This window comes from Centroberyx gerrardi, chromosome 3 (assembly GCF_048128805.1).
Source record: "Centroberyx gerrardi isolate f3 chromosome 3, fCenGer3.hap1.cur.20231027, whole genome shotgun sequence".
Lineage (NCBI taxonomy): Eukaryota > Metazoa > Chordata > Actinopteri > Beryciformes > Berycidae > Centroberyx > Centroberyx gerrardi.
Window position 1 is genome coordinate 9,489,969 of NC_135999.1, and position 19,831 is coordinate 9,509,799.

At 46.3% G+C, this 19,831-nt stretch overlaps 1 protein-coding gene across 1 annotated transcript in view; it reads left to right on the forward strand.

Annotated features, from left to right (window-relative positions):
• The window catches only part of apbb2b (amyloid beta (A4) precursor protein-binding, family B, member 2b), a 44,712-nt gene that overhangs the window by 15,731 nt on the left and 9,150 nt on the right, over window positions 1-19,831 (forward strand). Inside the window, exons 5-13 of the mRNA XM_078282550.1 lie at window positions 806-1,846; window positions 8,509-8,753; window positions 9,714-9,845; window positions 10,534-10,605; window positions 11,089-11,139; window positions 11,739-11,824; window positions 12,273-12,333; window positions 15,205-15,351; window positions 15,991-16,118. Coding sequence (XP_078138676.1) covers window positions 806-1,846; window positions 8,509-8,753; window positions 9,714-9,845; window positions 10,534-10,605; window positions 11,089-11,139; window positions 11,739-11,824; window positions 12,273-12,333; window positions 15,205-15,351; window positions 15,991-16,118 — 1,963 coding nt within the window. The remainder of the gene's footprint in view (window positions 1-805; window positions 1,847-8,508; window positions 8,754-9,713; window positions 9,846-10,533; window positions 10,606-11,088; window positions 11,140-11,738; window positions 11,825-12,272; window positions 12,334-15,204; window positions 15,352-15,990; window positions 16,119-19,831) is intronic.

The window sequence follows — 19,831 nt, forward strand, 5'->3', positions numbered from 1 at the left end:
GGTTTCCATTCCAACCAAACACCACACCAGGTGATTTCACTGATTAGTTCCTCTTCTGTGGCTGAAGGTTGTGTTTGTGTTCAGTGTTTGGTTGGAATGAAAACTTGCAGACCACCATGGTACATGGCTGCCCATCCCTGCTCTATTGGCTTCCACACTGTGGTTTGCAGTTGCATGAGTTCAGTACTGTAGGCTGCACATTTGTAAGTGTGAAAGTTAACTGTCTCTAAAGAATTTAAGAAGGTCTGAATGCATCCAGTACAACTCTCAAAGAGTTGACATCTGTTCGATGAATGCCTTGGAGTGATTAACTTGCAGTGCAAGATAAAGAAAAACAATCCTTGGTTATGTCATTGTGTGGCAAATACTATAGATATGTATTCTCAATTAAGTTTGAATTTGAGTAGCAAACAATACACATTTGCACACATACTGTATATGCTGCATATATGCTGTAAATTTATCAGTAGACTGCTGTCACTAGCCAACACAGTGAAAAGCCAATACGAATTCTTTATTAGCATGATAAAATTGCTGTATCTTTAAATTTAATTTGTTCTATTTGTTCTATTTCCTTCAATATGTTTTTTTTTTTTTTTGCTGTGAATATTTGTTGCATTGTCTTCAATATGGTCTATTCTCAATGCTGTTCTGCTGCTGCAGTAACGTTATTTGCCCATGAGAATCATTAAAATGTAATCTTATCTTAATACTCTACAACAATCAGCCTCATGTCGAAAAACATATATAGATACTCGGATTTACATACTCACTTCCTGTTCCCTTTTCTCTCTCTCTCTTACAGCTGACCTGTCTTGTGCCATGATGATGTCAGTGGATGTGACCAATCGTAACGGCCCTGCTGCCACGCCTCCCACTTCACTCAGCCTCCGCTCCTCCCACAACCAGCTACTCAGCGGCGATGTCATCAAACAGGGCTCTGCCACGCCTCCCAAGTGTCGGAAGAAGTACGCGCTCACCAGTATCCAGTCCGCCATGGGCCTCGGAGAAGGAGCGCCGACTTCGTCGTCACCGACATCGCCGCAGTCGTCGACCCCGAACAACCCCAAACTAGCCAAGAACGGGGTCAACCAGCTCCGCAAAGCCGGTCAAGACCACAACAAAAACACAACTGGCCCCGACCCGACCGACCCTGAGCCTAACTCCGACGACCTCAACGTCAACACAAGCGGCGAGCGCGATACTCACACTCTGACCAATAACGACCGAGACGATGACATCATCAAGCTAGACGGCGACCCGCAGCCCGACCCCAACACCAACGCAGACGGCGAGCAGAAAACGGAGTCGGGCGTAGACTGTAATATCAAACTGAACGGCAACACGAACATCGAGACGGAGGACAGCGACGACATCAGCATCCTGTCCGAGAAGGAGATGATGTCAAAGATGAAGATCGAGGAAGACGGCGATGAGGTGGTGGTGGGGGAGGAGGAGGAGGAGGAGGAGGAAGAAGAGGAGGAAGAGAAGAGGCCTTTACTGGTGATTAAAAGCGAGAGTCCCGTGGAGAACCACAAAGTTCCTCCGGGCCAGGAGCTCATCTCGGACCTCCACCCGAGCCTCAAGCTCCTCAAATTGGGCAAAGACTCTCCGGTGCCCCCCCCGCCCTCCCCGCCCCGGCAGGCGAGCCCGGAGGACACGCCCCTGCTCTCCGTGGCCTCCTGCTCCTCCTCCTCTTCCTCCTCCTCCCCGGAGACCAAGAAGGACAGGAGGACGGGCGCAAAGACAGACTGTGCGCTGAACCGTATCCAGAATCTGAACCCGAGTGACGAAGAGTCTAGCTGGACCACCTTGTCCCAGGAGAGCAACTCCCCGGAGGAGACAGGTACACACACACGCACACACACACACACACACACACACACTAAACACGCTGTTGTATCTGCAACAAGTTTAGTAAAGGAAATTTAAAAGTCACTGTCATTCACTGACATTGGGCTGTGTGTACATGTGAGTGTGTGACAGCTGCTTAGCTCTGGTGTGTTTTCCTTTCCTCTCTGCTATTTAGTGATTTCCCTGTCCTCTCTCCTGATGACATGTTCTCTTGTGACCGAGTGTGTGTGTGTATGTGTGTGTGTGTATGTGTGTGTGTGTGTGTGTGTGTGTGCGTGTGTGCATGTCCTAAACCCAGTCACGGCTGGAACAGAATAACAAACAGTAAAGCCTCCAGTAAATCTCCCAGAATCCCTCTGAGACGGGAAGTGCCCTTGTAACCCCAGGGGTGGATGGGAAGCTAGGTCAGCTGCTTCCTGTTTCAAGCTGTGTCCTGTGTGTCCTGTGTGTGTGTGTGTGTGCGTGTGTGCGTGTGTGTGTATGTGGTCAGTAGCCTGTGGGCTTGTCATGAGTAAGTTTGAAATCTACAGCTCCCTTTATCTCTCTCTCTTTCTCCCTTTGGTTTCTCCTCCAGTGCCAATCCCCTTTGTTTTATTGTCTCTCTCCCAAGATCTTGCCCTTTCTGTCGTTCTGTAACCTTTTCTGTTGTCTCTCTTCTTTTCCCCTAGTCTCATCCATCTCCTTTTTTGATTCAATATCTTTCTCTTCCTTTATTTTTCCTCTCCTTCCCCTCTTTCTTTCTCCTGCTGCAGTGCACCGAGAACATGGGGTTGCAAACAGGCTGTAAATATTCATAGTTTGGACACACACGCACACACACACACACTTAGACAAACACACACATGGAGGACGGTGAACCTGCAGTATTATAGTTAAGCTCTTCCATATGTACCTGTGGCTGTGTGTGTTATGAGAAAAGCTTTAGTGTTTATCCTGCTCTGATCCCCAGGTCTGTTGGTCCAACATGCGGATTCGCTGAGTCTCTCAGACAGGGAAATGTTTATCCTCTGTTTAGGGTTTGGGTTAAAATGAGTTTGTTCTCTAGAATCCCATGTTTCTATCCTGTTCTTCCCAGCCCGTCTTGATGAACCAATGTGTTTTCATGTAAACCCTATGAACTCTATACCTGTATATGTATAGGTGTATAATCAGGAATCCAAAATGTGGGGGCTTAGGATATCCTAGGTTTGAATATATGAAAATATACTGTGGGTTTGAATATATCAGTTGTTGTTGACACACTCATTAGATATAAAATGTGCATGAGATTGCGGAAGGATATAGACAGAGTTGTTTTTCTTGCCTTTTCCTTCTCGTTTAAGCTACTTAAGTTCACTTAAGGGGTAAATTTCAACCACAGTGACGAAGTTTGGATTAGTCATCACCTCTGTCGGTGGGCTTTACTTGCCTATACTCGCTTGTTGCCTACCTCTGCAGAAAGTCTAGTCATGTAGTCGCACTTCTTTGTCAGCGTTATGTAAAAAGCTGGCTGTTGTATTTAATTGGACCCTTAAAACCCCTCTGCCTTGTCCTTTGTTGTACGACACGCCACGAAACACGCGGCTGTCTCCTCCTGACCGGCGGCCCTCACCTCTGACACGCTCTCAGCTGTTCACAGCCCCCTCCTAAGAGCTGTTGAGCCTCCTTGCTTGCTTTGTCCCCCAGAATGCATCTGCTCCGGCTCTCTGATGACTCACTTTTCCCTCACGAGTTGAAGTGTCTGAGCATCGGTGTATTTAATCTCTCTTCAGCTACGATTACCGGCAGCTTGTCCTCCAGAATGCTTGTGCGTTCCCTCATCCTGTCATTACGGGGGAATCTACTTCCTATGTTCTTTTGTCCCGCTTTCCCCCTTGATTGTCTTTGAGGCGGCTTGTCTTCTGATTCGTTCCCCAAGCTCTTATGGATGGCCGTGTGTTTTGTGTAGATCAATGTGTGTGTATTGATGAACGAAGACAAAAAGCAGACGTTAGAGGTACTGTAGTCTCTAGTTAAGACTGATTGTCCTACCGACGATCGATTGGTTTGCCGGAGAGTCGATATTCACAGTACTGGCATCATTCATGTTGAATTTATGGAGATGCAACAAATATAGTGGTCTTATATCTATCAGGCCTCCCTGCTGCTCTGCCCTCCTGTCTGCCTGTCCACCTACTGTCTCTGTCTACTCTCTCTCTCTCTCTCCCTCTCTCTCTCTCTCTCTCTCTCTCTCTCTCTCTCTCTCTCTCTCTCTCTCTCTCATACTGACAAAGCCTTGTTGTTTTCCCAGGTGTGTGTCAGATTCCTGTGTGGACATTGCGGGTTAGAGGGCCAGTACGACACTGCTTTCACACAAAGGAGCCAAAACACACACACACACACACACACACACACACACACTCGCACACATATATATACACACAAACACACACACACACACATATACACACACACATACACACAAACGTGCACACATGCAGAGTTGAGAAAGGTCATTTACATGCTGCCCTCACATTCTGACACAACCACATGCATTGTTAACATTCTGTTAAAGAACTTGCAAATGCACATTAGTTGGATGTGGATACACACAGTATGGCAACGTGCACAGTCTTTCTCAGAGACAGTCAGACATTCAGGTGCTTGCTCTCTGTGTGTGTGTGTGTGTGTGTGTGTGTGTGCGTGCACATGTGTATGTGCGTATGTGTGTCACTCACTGTTCCTCAGGTTGTGGCAGGCTAATATATATTGTGCAGTCAGATCTGCTGTGTTTCCTGCTCCTAAGACAATTCCTAGTTTGGACATTTTAGGAGGAAGTGCATCTCCGTCTCGACCTCACCTGTCGAACAGTGACCACATATTCTGTTTTCTTTTGGTTGCCATGATTTCTTATGTCTTCCTGTTTCAATTGGCAATTGGTGGTCACTGAGCCTGTACTTGGTGAGGATCTGTCTCTGCTTTATATCTCTGACAGTAAAGAGATATTCTGCTAATTAATATTCTCTGTTTAGGGCCAGATAACATTGTAATTTGCTTTGTCTCTCTGTCTGCCTTTCTCTCTCTCTCTCTCTCTCTCTCTCTCTCTCTCTCTCTCTCTCTCTCTCCCTCTCTCTCTCTGTCTTTCTCTCTCTCTCACTCATTCACTCACTCACTCACTTAAATCACTCTGTCCCTCAGTCTACCGGTCCCTTCCTCCTCCTTTTCTCCCTGTCTCCTCCTCCTCCTCCTCATCGTGCCTCCACTGGATATGATACTGAAAGAAAGATGATCTGGGGTTGCCAGGACAACCGAGAGAGGCTTAGGGGAAGATGGGAAGGAGGGAGAGAGGGATAGAGGGATAAACATAGACGTTTGTCTGATGGAGATGAGTGTGCCAAATTGCCAGTTTCTTTCCGCGTGTGCATATGTGTGCGTGCGTGTGTGTGTGTGTGTGTGTGTGTGTGTGTGTGTGTTTGTTTTGGGACAGGAAAAGGGAGGGCAGGCTGATTTGAGCTGTTGATGTTGTTGATGTTCTAGATAGAGGAGGGTGAGACAACAACAGCAAACATAGCTCAGCTGCAGGGAATACACAACCTCTCTCTCTCTCTCTCTTCCTCCTCCTCTGCCTCTCCGTCTCCCTCCCTCCTCGCCTGTACCCCCCATCACTTTCATTCACTCCTTTCTTTCCCCTTCTTTCTCCCCTCTCTCTCTTTCTCTGCCTTTCTCTTCACGTCACTTTCTCCCTCCCTCTCCGCCTCGCTGTCTTTCTATGTCCCTCTCTCTTCTCTCTTTTTCTCCCTCTCCCTCTCTCCCTCTCCCTCTCCCTCTCTCTCTCTCTCCCTCTCTCTCTCTCTCTCTGTCTGGGGTTTTCTCCTGTGTACCGCACCGTTTTTTGCTGTGTGAGAGGCAGCTAGCTAACTATGATGCTGGGGAAAGACTACATGCTGGCCATTGTGATTGTCAATTACGAGGGTAGGTACATCTGCGGGAGTCGTAGGAGACCACAGTGTGGGGCTAGAGTTCGAACGCTGTCTGTGTGTGTGTGTGTGTGTGTGTGTGTGTGTGTGTGTGTGTGTCTGTGTGTGTTTGCCTGTGCGTGGGTAGGTGTGCACGTCTTTTCCGACGGGGATGAAGTTTGTGTCTGTAATGGCATCGTTTGCTTGCTTGTGTGTGTGTGTGTGTGTGTGTGTGTGTGTGTGTGTGTGTGTGTGCACTAAATGCCTGCCATGGGTGTCTGCGTGGATGTGTGTGGTATTTGTGTGTGTGTGTGAGTTTGTGATTGAATGTATGCTTCGGTGTGGCTGTGATGATGTGAAATCAGTCTATGTGCGGTGTCGTTTGCAGCAGAGAGCGTGTGCGTGTGTGTGTGTGTCTGTGCGTGCGTGCGTGTGTGTGTGTGTGTTTTGAAGCTCCGTGCTCTCCCCTCCCCCTCTGCTCAACTCTGCTCTGGCATGGGGCTGCATGCTAACCGAGGCTACCACAGGCTAACTGCTACGTAGCCCGGGCGATGGCACAGCGCCCCGAGCTGCATACGTGCGAGCTAATCGTTAGCCTCGGTGTTAGCGTGCTGAGAGTTTTCCCGTCAGTTCCACACGGCCGTCAGAGAGGCTCACGGTGCTTACAGAAAGTAGCGCTGGTAACTTCCTGCCATGATGTACTGCGTAGAGGCAAGAGCCAAGCCAGCACGGCACTAAATCAGCCAGCACTCTCTCTCTCTCCCTCTCTGTCTCTCTCTCCCTCTCTGTCTCTCTCTCTCTCCCTCTGTGTGTGTGTGTGTGCTGGTACAGGCTTCAGTCCACGTCTACGTGTGTGATGGTTCTAGTTAATTCACTGCCAGTAATCTATTCATCTGATCCCGGCCCCCGCTCCTCATCAGGAGTCATCATCTCCTCCTCTCTCGCCCGTAGCAGACAGAGCCACTCCGATTCTTCTCTGCTGTAGTTTTATTGGCTCTGACCTAATTTTTTTCGCCCATAAAAGACTGCATCTCCCAGAAGGCACTGCTTCACAGCTCCTTGCTCTAATGCACACTCTCCAGCCCCAAGGGATGTGCGCTTTGTGCTAAGCTTTGTGACCGAGTTCTCTTCCATTAAATAAACTGAAGCTTTAGTAACTAATGTGATTGTGTGTGTGTGTGTGTGTGTGTGTGTGTGTGTGTGTGTGTGTGTGTGAATTCCATCTCAATCTGGACTGACCCAGTCGTCATGATGACATATGGCCTGCTGTCGTGGCAACAGGCCCATGGGCTGTGTTTTATCAGCCTGGTCAGCAGTTCGAGAAGTCCTTGTCCACACACACACACACACACACATGCACACACACACACACACGCATGCACACACACAAACACACACACAGCAACAGCTAACCAGTCCCTCAGACCTTATATCACCTTTATGAGCTGCTACACCACCTAATGCAGTGTCATATCATCTTTACTACCTGCTAGTACATCACCCTCACACACCCACACACACACACACACCATACACACACACACACACACACACACACACACACACACAAACAGATGCCAGTGATAGCTCTGTGTTTGTGTGTATGTGTGTGTGTGTTTCACTCACTTGCTTGAGTGCCAGGAAACTGTAACCTTCAGATGAGATGCCATTTAGAGCATAAGTGATAAAAGAAAGATTGATATAAGTACTGCGATTCCATCTGCATACAGGGTCAGGTTGTGTGTGTGTGTGTGTGTGTGTGTGTGTTTTCAAGGTAATCGGTGTAGGATTTCCTCTAAACGTATCACTGTCAAATAAATTATGATAACAACCATCTGCGCTATGTTCTGTAGCAGCAGTGCGGTATTGCCACCTGAAATCATTTCCCCCTCTCAGCTGGTTTTGATGTAGAACTTGTCGACTAGAGAAGTTTCTTAGACCTCGGCATAGAAAGCATCGCTACTGAGTTGTTATTTGTTGCTCATATTAGCATGTGTCCTCACAACTAATTCGGCATCGATAGCTGAGATAATCCTGCTTGTAGCATCATTAAGGACAATGGGCAGCCCATCCATTTGCAGACTGTTGGTCCTGTGTTTGTCTATCATACTGTAACTTTTGATTATGTATCACCCGGTCGCTTAAACTGGTTCACAGAGTGGATTGTGTAAGAAACTGGGTCAGGAGAATGGGCTAATAGAATAACTGAGGACAGAGAATAATTCCTCATTTGCTTCCTTGGTGGAATATTCTGTATATAGCGCAGTGTTTTTGCCTTTGATCAGCTCACATGGACCTCATCTGACTTCCACTCCACTATTCTGAATTTGATGTGTGTTTGGGCATGTTTGCATGTGGTTGTGTGATTTCTTTCATGTACATTTTTTGAGCTATGCAGTTAAATTTGTGTGTGTGTGTGTGTGTGTTGTTAAGGCGGATATAATGGCAGTGCTTAACAGGTTTAAGTCAGCTGTTGGTCTGTGGAAAGACACGTCCATCCAAACGACAGCTGTAGCAGATGCTAGTAATCCCAGTCAGATGTTGATATAACTCAGTATATTAGCAAGGGGAGGGTTAATTTCCATTTAGCTCAGGCCAATTTGGAAGTGAAACAAACTTTGTGTGTGTCTTGGAGCGTGTGCGTGTGTACGCATGCGTTTGTATATATGTTGGCAATCTGTTAATTTAATTAATCTCAATCATTGTTTGTGTGTGTGTGTGTGTGTGTTTCCCCCACCAGATATCTGGAGTGAGCAGTCATTCCAGACGGACCCGGACCTGCCTCCGGGATGGAAGAAGATCACAGACATGGCCGGTATCTACTACTGGCACATTCCTACGGGCACCACCCAGTGGGAGAGGCCCGCCGCGCGCCCTGCGCCCGCTGGGCAGACGGAGCCCCAGGCCCTGGGCGACCACACTGCCTCCACACCGCGCAAACACTCCCTGGGCTCGCTCACCCCCTCGCCCACACCTGACCATGAGGTGAGAGGCAGCAGGACAGAGGGATACTCATTCACACACACATATTGTGAATGTTGCCTTTTTCCTGTAACTGACAGCTCACTTTGGCCTCAGTCACAGTCGTCGTTACAGTTAATGTATTTATGATGGGATCACGCCAAGATGCATTAAGTGATGGGTAACGGATGGCTAGCGGATCTGGCAGATTGTGATCGGAGTACAGTCTGAACACAATCCAGTTATGATTTAAAGAGAAGGAAGAGTGGGAAGAAAATAATGCAGATAGATTTAAATATCGAAGCAAAAACATTTTTTTTTTGTCCTGATGAAGGTCATGTAGGACCGATAGCTGTAGATTTTGCTAGATAGCGTCATCATGATTATTAGTTATGGTTATTATAATAAATAAGAATAATAAACTTTATTTATATAGCACTTTTCAAAACAAATGTTACAAAGTGCTTTACAGCATGAAAGAGGCAAAATGTAATTAAGTGTAAAATACAAAATTCAACTGAATAAATAAAATCAGTTGTATTTTCTATAGTATTAGTCTTCATGAATTGAGGAACAAACTTATTTTATTGCATCTTATTTCAACCTCTTGACTATTTTCAACAACAACAGATATTCTAAATGAAATGAAATGCTGTAGTATTCTATGATTATTAATTATAGAAACTAACATTGTGATATACAGTTATAAACAATTAATATGACGAGACGAGTACCCAGTGTCTTCCACCTGCAGAAAACCTGTCATGACCTTGAGACCAAGCCATGCATTGTTAATGTAATCTAAAATGTCAAAGATCCACACAAGCATGAATGGAGAAAATCAAACAGTTTTTACCAATCCCTGAATAGCTGCTACTGCCTCTGCAGGACATACAGTATGGCAGTATACATCAGTGCATAAGTGTTAAAGACAGCAGCCTTTCATCATTGTGCTCGTGTGTGTGTGTGTGTGTGTGTGTGCAGTCATGCCAGGCGGAGGTGTTCTTCGGAGCGTCGACCCGTTCGGGCAGCACCACCTCCGACAGCTCAGTGGAGCCTCTCTCCACTCACGAGACCACAATCCCCTCATGCGGATTCGTCAACAGCTGCTACTTTGTAAGTTACCAACAAACACTGTGTTCCTGTCTAAGAGTCTCAGTTTTACTCTACTGTCTGTGGTAATGGTTTTGTAAGATTTCTTTGTTGGGCCGGTTGTAGATCTTGGCTGTGGTCATTTCAGAGGGTAAAACAGTGTATATGATTCTATATCCTTGTTTTCCTGTGGTCCGGACTGAGATATTGGTAGAGGATTTGCAGAAAAACAGAAGAAGAAAGAAGAGTAAAGAGTGTGAGAGCGAGCAGGAGGACTATCAATACTCCTATCTAGCGAAAGAAAACAGGAATGCAGGAACATCAGTCAGTCAATCAGTCAATCAAGCAGAAAGATGGAGAGAAGCGGAGAGAGGAAAGGAGATTGATAGAGGAGGATGGTGTAGATAAAACATCGACCCAGAGGGAGTGGACTGATGTTGACAGATAGATGTGCCAGAACGAGAGGAGCGATTGACCTGCCGGCTCCTCAGGTATTAGCCAGTCGTGCAGAGAGCCAAAATGGCAGACAGACAACATGGTGGAGGACGAATGGCGACAGTGACATAGTAATGAATTGGAACAGCAAGCATTTCCTCAATGATTTGTCATTATCAAGATCTTGATCTGCCAGCTAAACATTGTGCTATAATGCTACGCCCTGTCTCTCTCTCTCTCTCTCTTTCTCTCTCCCTCCCTCTCCCTCTCTCTCTAGCCCCGCTCCTCCTCTATACTGGGGATGCCCGATCCGGAGTGCGGCTCTCAGCACCACGAAGACGACGACAAGGTAGGATCCTTACAAACGTTCCACACCTCCTCCAGTCTCCACCTCTGCCCTAGTTCTCCTCCGTCTCAGAGTTGGGCCTTAGTCTATCTCTCCTTCTGTGCGGAAATGTGTGCGCGGCTGTGATAGAAATACGGATTCCTGCAGCATCTGTATGTGTATATTTGAATCATATACATGTTCCTATTCTACTAATCCAGAATCAGTAGATTCTCGGTAGCTTGGTGAATGTTCAATAGGAGCGACAAACAGTTCAGAAAACATTTTAAAATGGTGATCAGCCGACTCTGAGCTCTCCGTTTTCGTTTGAGAAATGTTTTCGCGGCGCTGCTCCCTATTGCAACAGGCACCGGCGTGGAGTGAGCGAGCTAGCTAACAGCCTTGTTCTGTCTTTCTCCCCTCGCACCCCTCCCACCTCTATCTTGACCCCTCCTCTCCCAACTTTGTGTGTACATGTGTGTGTGTGTTTTTTAACGGTGTGTGTAGAAGCAGGTGTGGAGTGAATTTGGCGGAAAGATTGATAGTGAGGTGTGGAAGGCAAGTATAACGCACCCGATGTCGGAGTTTTGTCCGTGGCCTAATGTCACCCACTCTTTTAGTGCGTTTATTGATGCATTTGTGTTAGAAATTCACCGCTTGGGCAACAAGCATGTGTGGCCGATGCTTTGACATTACAAATGTAACGTGTGGTCATGGCTGATAAAAGAAAACACACTTGTTATTTGGCTGCGGCAAGACACTCAACAGGTTGTTTCTGTCTTTAGTTATTTGGTTTAAAATAATTTCACCTTTCCTCACTGCTGGCACAGATATTTCCAGTTCTGAATGTGTGTGTGCACACGTGTGTGTATGTACAGTATGTGTGTGTCCACCAAAGTCAAAATATTTTTCTTTCCTCGATGCAGCATGCCCCATCACACATAACACACCGACATCATTTCTCCGTCCAGCTAGGACGTTTGCCTAGACTTGGGTGCATGCTGGCATAAACTGTTTGGCGTTACATTAAAGCTTGGTTTCTGCCAGGTTTGTGTGTTTTTTTGGGTGGATGTTCATTGGGCCAGAGCTGTTTTGGTATGCGGGGTTTATTTCGGTGTCAGTTTGCACACTCTGATGATGTCACCTGTGTGCGGCAGGACCTGCAGGCGGCCACGGTGAACCCTGACCCCAGTCTGAAGGAGTTTGAGGGCGCTACGCTTCGCTATGCATCGCTCAAGCTACGGTGAGACACGCACGCACGCACACACACGCACACACACGCACACACACGCACACACACGCACACACACACCTGTACATGCGCCTCTGCTTGCCACCGAAATTGATTAGCACAATCTTTTATTTGCTTTTCTTTCTCTCTCTGTCTCTCTCTCTGTCTCTCTCTCTCTCTCTCTCTCTCTCTCTCCCTCTTTCTCAGCAATATCTAATCTCGCTCTTAATCAGTGTTAGACTTAAATGAGGTCAGACAAAGCAGGATGTTAGCTCATACACTCAGGAAATGGCCTGATGTTTTCCCTCAGTGTAATGACTGCCGGTCGCCTCTGTAAATTCACACTGAGCACAGGAGGCTTGTTAACAGAAGCAGTTCATGGTTGCAATGGTCACTCCACACCACTCATCTTCTCACTACACTCTATAATCCTAATTCTTTAAATTGTCTCTCTTCTCAGGAACCCTCCACCAGTGGAAGAAGAGGAGTCCAACAGTGCCAACAGTGATCCAGAAGCCAAGGTGAGAAGCCTTTTCCTTAACTTGAATTCAGTTCAGAGCCTCCATGCCTGTATGCGGCGCACAGTTTTCTTGTAATCCGCAATCTTAGTCAGTTTGAAAGTGTCTGGATGGGAAAGACTAGCCTAGTTCAAAATGGTTGCGCTCCAGTTGTATGGTAACAAACAAGCAGCCATCGTTATTGTGGCTCTTGACTTTGTGGCCTTATTGTGGTTCTTGACTGTAGAAGGCTGTAAATATTTTAGTGTGGCTGGCAGAATACCTGCGCTTGTGGAGACTGGATTGACCTTAATACAAATAAGTTTATTCCCCACAAACTGATTATCAACCTACATCTGTATGTATCACATTTTAAGGGTGAAGGCATGCAAAACGTATTGTAGGTCATCCCTCACATTCTCAAGCGGCTCCAATAAAGTCTGAGTCTGGCTCCGAAAATGAGGATCTGTGTTTTATTTTACAAGGTGTTACCTCAGCCAGAATCTCAGTTGCTTGCCCCAGAACTGTATTTATCTGTTAGCTAAGCCTGCTGTCAAACATTGTAAAATTATAGGCCTCTTTCCCCCAACAAATGGATGTATGTTTTTGCCTGGTTATGTCATGCGCCTGTTTGTTTACCAGCGGTGTTTAGGTTGATCATGGTGGCAGTCTGTGATCCAGTCTGTGAGGAGGAGGAGGAGGAGGAGGAGGGGGGGGGATTCTGTTAGGGGATATAGCTGAACAATACCGCCTCCGAGTGGTGAGACTGAGAACTGCAGCTCCATACCGTACATTGGTGCATTACTGTAGACCGAGGCTTCTTAAACATTTTAAAACCGGAGATTCAAATGAGAGATTTGATTTTTTTAATCAAGGACGCAGGCTTGTTAAAAAATGTAGTCCAATCATGTAGGGACCAGTACAGCCAGTACTGGTTACCAGTAAATTTCACCTCAGGACTTACATTCAATGTAGGAGTCTAGTTAATTGCATTCACAAAGAAATTAAATATTTACATGACCTAACACTGAGTCATTATGTTCTGGGAAACACCACACCAGGTGCCGGCGAGGCTAAAATACACTCCAAGGTGTGTAGCATGTGTGTAGCATTCCCATGGATGTCTGGATGGATTAAAGCAGTGAAGATTAGAGTTGAAAGCCAACACGCAGCTTGACGATACGCTGCTGCTTCAGCTGTCTGCTCTCCGTTTCTGTGTGTGTTTGCCTGGCAGAAAGTAACCATCCTTAGCAACAGTGACACTGTGAGGGTTACCAGATACAAACACAGACCTAGCGTCAGGGCATCTGGCCCGGTAACACACTCTGACACACACATGCACGCATACACACATCCATGGCAACAAACAGCCACTGCGGTATCAGGCCTGGAATGTCTCTCCGGTTTAGTTTCAGCTTAGAGCAGCACAAACAAGACGCCACTTAACAGCAGTTTCTGTACTGAAAGTTTAGAAAACGGAGGAGAAAGTTGCAGTACACACTACAGACCAGCCACACAACTGAACAAACCTGGGTTTATTAATGTAAAAACCTACAAGTGTAGCTTGTAAAGGCAGATGCTTTGAGGTTATTTGTAGGACATTGCTTCTCTGCTGGTTAATATAGAGTTGAGAGTTACAGGAAAGATAGAAAGGGGGAGGTGACATACAGGAAAGGTCATCAGTTCCAGGTGGCTCCACCCAGACGGAGGTTTTATTTTTAAAAATAAAACATCATCCAGACCGCACAGTTTGTGCGTCGTGCAGCTGCTGCCACCTGCTGGTCCGGATTAGTCGTACAGCTTGCACCAGGCACCTGGCAGCACTGAGGTGTGTGGGAGTGTGTGTGTGTGTGTGAGGGAGTGAGGGAGTGAGGGAGTGAGTGCGCCAGACACTCGTCAACCCCAATCAGCTTCAAGTCAGCAGTATGTAGCATCCCCTCATAATTAATCATCATGTCCCAGTCTCTGCTGTGGCTTTGCAAGTTTCTTTAAAGGGATGTAAGAAAAAAGAAAAGGAAGAATAAGCAGATAGTCCTAGTTTGGCCTTCAGCAAAATATATTACAATATACTACAGAATGGTGTGTGTGTGTGTGTGTGTGTGTGTGTGTGTGTACTCCCAGCTTAACTGCAGTGTGTGTGTGTGTTCATGTGTGCATGTTTTCTATGCAATATAAATATTCGGTCCATGGGCTAACAAGGTTGCCCGCAGCAATCTGGGATGCCATCAGTTACTGAGTGTGAAAGTATAATGAGTCACTTCATTTACTTTCTCGTCCCTTTCCCTCTCTCTCTCTCTCTCTCTCTCTCTCTCTCTCTCTCCCTCTCTCCCTCTCTCTCTGGCCTCATTCATCCCATGGATCTCAGCAATCTGCAGAGTGCTTTCTGAATGGACTGCTGAAGTCAAATGAATACTTGATGAGGACAGATGGATGGAAATGGGACTTTCCTCATTCTCTGTCTGCTCTCTCACCCTGTTACTGTCCCTCCTCTCTCTTGTCTCTTCCTATCCGCCAATTTGTCTGTCTATCTTCATCTCTCTATCCTTTCAAATCTGTATGTAGGGAGTCCAGAGCGTCTGGCTGTTCTTTTAGAAATGCCGGTTCAAAACCCAGTGACCTTGAAATCGAAATAAAAATTCAAATGCCTTGTTTTAAAGGTTTTCGATCAAATGAACATAACATTGGCATAATATGCTATTTGGTGGAAGCTCTTATCTGAAGCACTGTGGTCTCCCGGAACATTTTTAACGCCATGGTCTTCCCAGTGGGCCACACCAGACTAACTGACCTTTTAGCCCTTTTGGAACTTAAAACCCTACATTGGTAAGAGTATCATCACCTGTCCTAACATTTTCATTGTGTGTGTGTGTGTGTGTGTGTGTGTGCGTCCTCCAGTGTTTTGCAGTGCGCTCGCTGGGCTGGGTGGAGATGGCTGAGGAGGACTTGGCTCCAGGGAAGAGCAGCGTCGCCGTTAACAACTGCATCCGACAGCTCTCCTACTGCAAGAACGACATCCGAGACACCGTTGGCATCTGGGGAGAGGTAAGGAGGGGTCTCTCTCTCTGTGTGTGTGTGTGTGTGTGTGTGTGTGTATTGTTTGCGTGTAAAAATAAACGAGAGACTGTGCCATTTGGAGTGATGGAGTGTTTGTAGAGAGTTGGTGAGGGTTAGAGAGAGGTGAGCGTTCTGAAATGTATGTCATGAGATGGAGGGAGGAGGGGAGGAGAGAGCGATGAAGAGAGGAGAGCAGAGCAACGTCTCTGCAGTGGTTGTGTTTAACGTGAAACGACAGAACATGGAGAAAGAGAGAGAGAGAGAGAGAGAGCTTCATTCCTCTTTCAATAACCTTTCATCTCCCATCTCCCATTTTTTTGGGGTTTGATCATTTATTTAGAGGCCTTCAAAGCCAGAGTATAGACACAGGCACACACACACACACACACACACACACACACACACACACACATACACACACACACACACACACATATACACCCACCCAGGCAGGTATACAGTTAAGTTAAAGAGAACAACTGACCTTTTAAGGACTAGTTTTTGCAATGTCTGTAGTCGTAGGAAATGAGGTTTGCATGTTTCTGTGATGAGATCTGAAAAGTGTGTGTGTGTGTGTGTGTGTGTTTGCGTGTGTGTGTGTGTGTGTGTGTGTGTGTCTGTGTCCAGGGGAAAGACATGTACCTGGTGCTGGAGAACAACATGTTGAACCTGGTCGACCCCATGGACCGCAGTGTGCTCCACTCTCAGCCAATCGCAAGTATCCGGGTCTGGGGCGTTGGCCGCGACAACGGCAGGTTAGTCACCATGGCAACCACTCCTCCCCCACATTCATTTGCTAAAATCGAATCATTTGTAAGTGCTTTGCTCATAACTATTTGTCTATATTGTTCTGGAACTTTTAAAACTCCCCCAGTTGGTTTGATTTAATGAAACTGTTCAGGACTATTCCTCGGTGTGTGAGATGTTTGTTGTGGTTTTCTAAGAGAGTGCAAAGTGCTTTGTGTCGTGTAAAATAATTATGTAGTGAAAATATTCCAAACAATTATAATCTTATGTACCAATTATAAGGGTCATAACTCTCGGTGGCCATTATTTGGCCATGCTTCTATTGTCTAGGTTTTAGTTTTATAGCTTCTTTCCCAAACGCTCGCAGGTGTAAATGAAGTCACTGAGGCATCCCACACACACACACACACACACACACACACACACACACACGCGCACACACACACACACACACGCACAGTAAAAGGTCAGGGTAACAACTGAGAGCGGCAGACGGATGGTGCGGTGACCGAGTGAGAAGAGAGGAGTGAATGATTGATGATGAAGGGATGCTAATGAAAGATTAATTCGTCTACACAAAGCAGAGGAGGAGAGAGAGAATGGCCTTGATTCTCTCTCTCCGCAAATCCTCACCTGACCGCCTGTTCGCCCCTCTCACCTCAGGTCAGCTCAGTACAGCTTACTAGAGGAGAACTCACAGCAGCAGACTGTGGTTGTGCTGGGCAGCTCCACCGCCTGATGTGTCCGGCTGTGTGAGTGTGAAGCGGGGTGTTTCTGGAATAGAATAACACACACACCGCCAGTCAAAAGTTTGGACATGCTTGATTGAATGTTTTTCATTCTCTTAAAGCCATTTTGATCTAAAGGCTTATGCGTAAATGCTTGACATTTGTTTCATGAAACAAATATAAATAGTGAAGTTGATGCCCGTGTATGAATTTCTTCCCAAAGCCTTTGCCTTTCCATCAAGGCAAAGGGCGGCTGCTTTAAAGAATCTAAAATATAAGAGTTTTGATTTGTTTCACTCTTTTTTTGGTCACTGCATAATTCCATTTGTGTTATATCATAGTTTTGATGTCTTTACTATTATTCTACAATGTGGAAAATAGTCAAAATAAAGAAAAAGGTGGTGTGTCCAAACGTTTGACTGGTAGTGTAAAGGTTAAAGTGAAATTCCATATAAACATAATATTCTTCTTTGAATTGATAATAGTCAGTGCTGTTGTGGTGCCACTGTGTCTCCAGCAGAGGGGGCTGTGCACTGCTGCATGGGGAAGGTGCTGTATGTAGGTTAACAGGCACAGCCGGGTTACTTTGGACAGAACAAGTGGTGGTAGCTGCTGTATAATTCGAGCTGGCACGTGCACGCACACACAAACACACACACACACACACACACACACACACACACACACACACAAGGACGAGCACACTCAGGGAAAGAGGCAAGGCTAAAACCTCTTGGCATATGCAGAATTGCAGAATTCTGTTGCCTCAGGGATCTCTCTCTCTATCTCCCTCTCTCTATCTCTCTCTCTCTTTCTCTCTATCTCACACACACACACACACGCACACATGCAGGGATATGGGATATATTTATAAATTAAACTCACTCTGTCAAAGAAAGACAAAGATGTGTATCCTGTTTGAGTAACCTTTTTTTCTTCCACATCCACACAGAGTGGAGGGGAGAGAGAGAGAGAGAGACAGAGAAAGAGAGGGAGAGAGCAATGGGAATACCTCAGCTGCAGCAGAGGGAGGAGGAGAGGAGATGGAGGGAGGGAGGGGGGTTGGTTTGGGAGGAGAGCGGGAGAGGGGGGTGAGGCCGACTGAGGGGGAGGTATGGTTAGTGCTTACTGGGTGTGGAGCAGACAGGTTGAGTGTGTATACGCATGCAGTTAGTCCCACTAGGAATAGCTGGTGTGTGTGTGTGTGTGTGTGTCTAAGGGATTACATGCCAACATAGGAAAACAGCACTGTGAGTATCATAGCATACCTTTCCTTTCTCTCTCTCTCTTTATTCATGTCTCTATGTACCTCTCTCTCACTTTGGCTTCTCCCCATCGTTTGAGATTACAAAGTGACAGAAGGAGTAAGTAGCTAGAAAGAAAGACAGACAGACGGATGGATCAGGCCTCCATGTGTAGCGGAGGGTGATGAGCAGGTAGCGAGCGGATTGATTTTTACAGGCTGACTGAGCCGGTGTGAAGTGTGTGTGTGTGTGTGTGTGTGTGTGTATGTGCGTGTCAGAATTCACAGGAACTCAGGTGGTGTGTGAGGATTTGATGTGTGTGTGCATGCGTGCGTGCGCCCACGCGTGGGTTTTGTGTGTTGAGTGTGAGAGTGCGGCTGAGCGAGAGAGGGTGGCACTGTTAATTAGCGATGGATTACTTGATAGGGGAGCAGAGCCGCGTTAATCCCAATCCCTTGTGTTTGGAGAAGTTGTTTGCAATGTTAAAATGTACAGCGATTCAAGACTACACCTTAAGCACGAAACCTGGCCTTCATAGTATGACATGTGCATGGCAAAATACACTCTACAGTTTATTTTATACTTTAAATACTTGAAAGCGTATGTGTGAATACAGAAATGCCAACAGTTGTCTACAGTAAATAGAATATATTTTGGTATGGCTGCATGTTTTTGCTCGTTTTGCTTTTTTTTTTTGTGTGATTTTTTCCCCTTATCGCTTTGACAAGTCGGTTTAAAAATGTCAGGGAAGAACAAGATTCTACTGAAGTTGAAAACTGGTAGGAGCTAGGGTCTCTCTCTCTCTCTCTCTCTCTCTCTCACTCTCTCACTCTCTCACACACACACACACACACACACACACTCGTACAGAGGTTGGAGTGGTTGTGTCAGCGTAGGAATGTTACCCCCGTGTCTCCCCTTTCCCCATGTGCCATGGAACTCATTATCGCCACGGAGATTACAGATTCCCACGGCAACCTTGACATTTTCAGGGGCGTCGGCATTATGATAAGATTATATTAGAAACGAGATATCGCTCCCTTTTCCCTCTCTCTCTCCCTCTCTCTCCCACTCTCTTTCCTCTGACTTTTATCTTCTCTCCTCATCTGTATATTTTATTCTGCCCTCGTCTTTGGTCTTTTATCTTTATCGTCTGCGTCGCCGCAGTTCACTTCCAATTTCCTCTCCCACTCCTTTACTTTTCTCTCATTATGTTTCTGACTTCATTTTCCTCTCTCCCTCTTTCGCGCGTCTCCCTTGTTATGTGGCTTTTAAAACTCCAGCCTTTTTCCTGTATTTCTTTTATGAAACACGAACCATCAGCAGCCAATTACAGCTAATTGCGCTCATCCGGAACATCTCTCTGCCCCCGTATTCTTCTTACCTTATTCTGTGTCTCTCGCTTACTGTCAATTCTGCTTTTTTTCACTTTAAGAGTTGAGTATGTATGCAAAAAAATTACCTGCAGTGCTGCTTTGACCTGTGTACACACACACACACACACACACACACATACAGACACACACATCCTCAGCTATTGAGGCTCAAGGGAAGTAGTTGCAACGGAGCAAAGGAGAGGGAAGAAGGAATGAATACGTAACTCAAGGTTAACCCTGTGTGTGTGTGTGTGTGTGTGTGTGTGTGTGTGTGTGTGTGTGTGTGTGTGTGTGCTGCCGGTGTAGGTTTGCCTCTTGTCCCCCACTAGGGGATTTAGTGCAGTGGGTTTTGTTCTCTTTTCTTCCACTAACC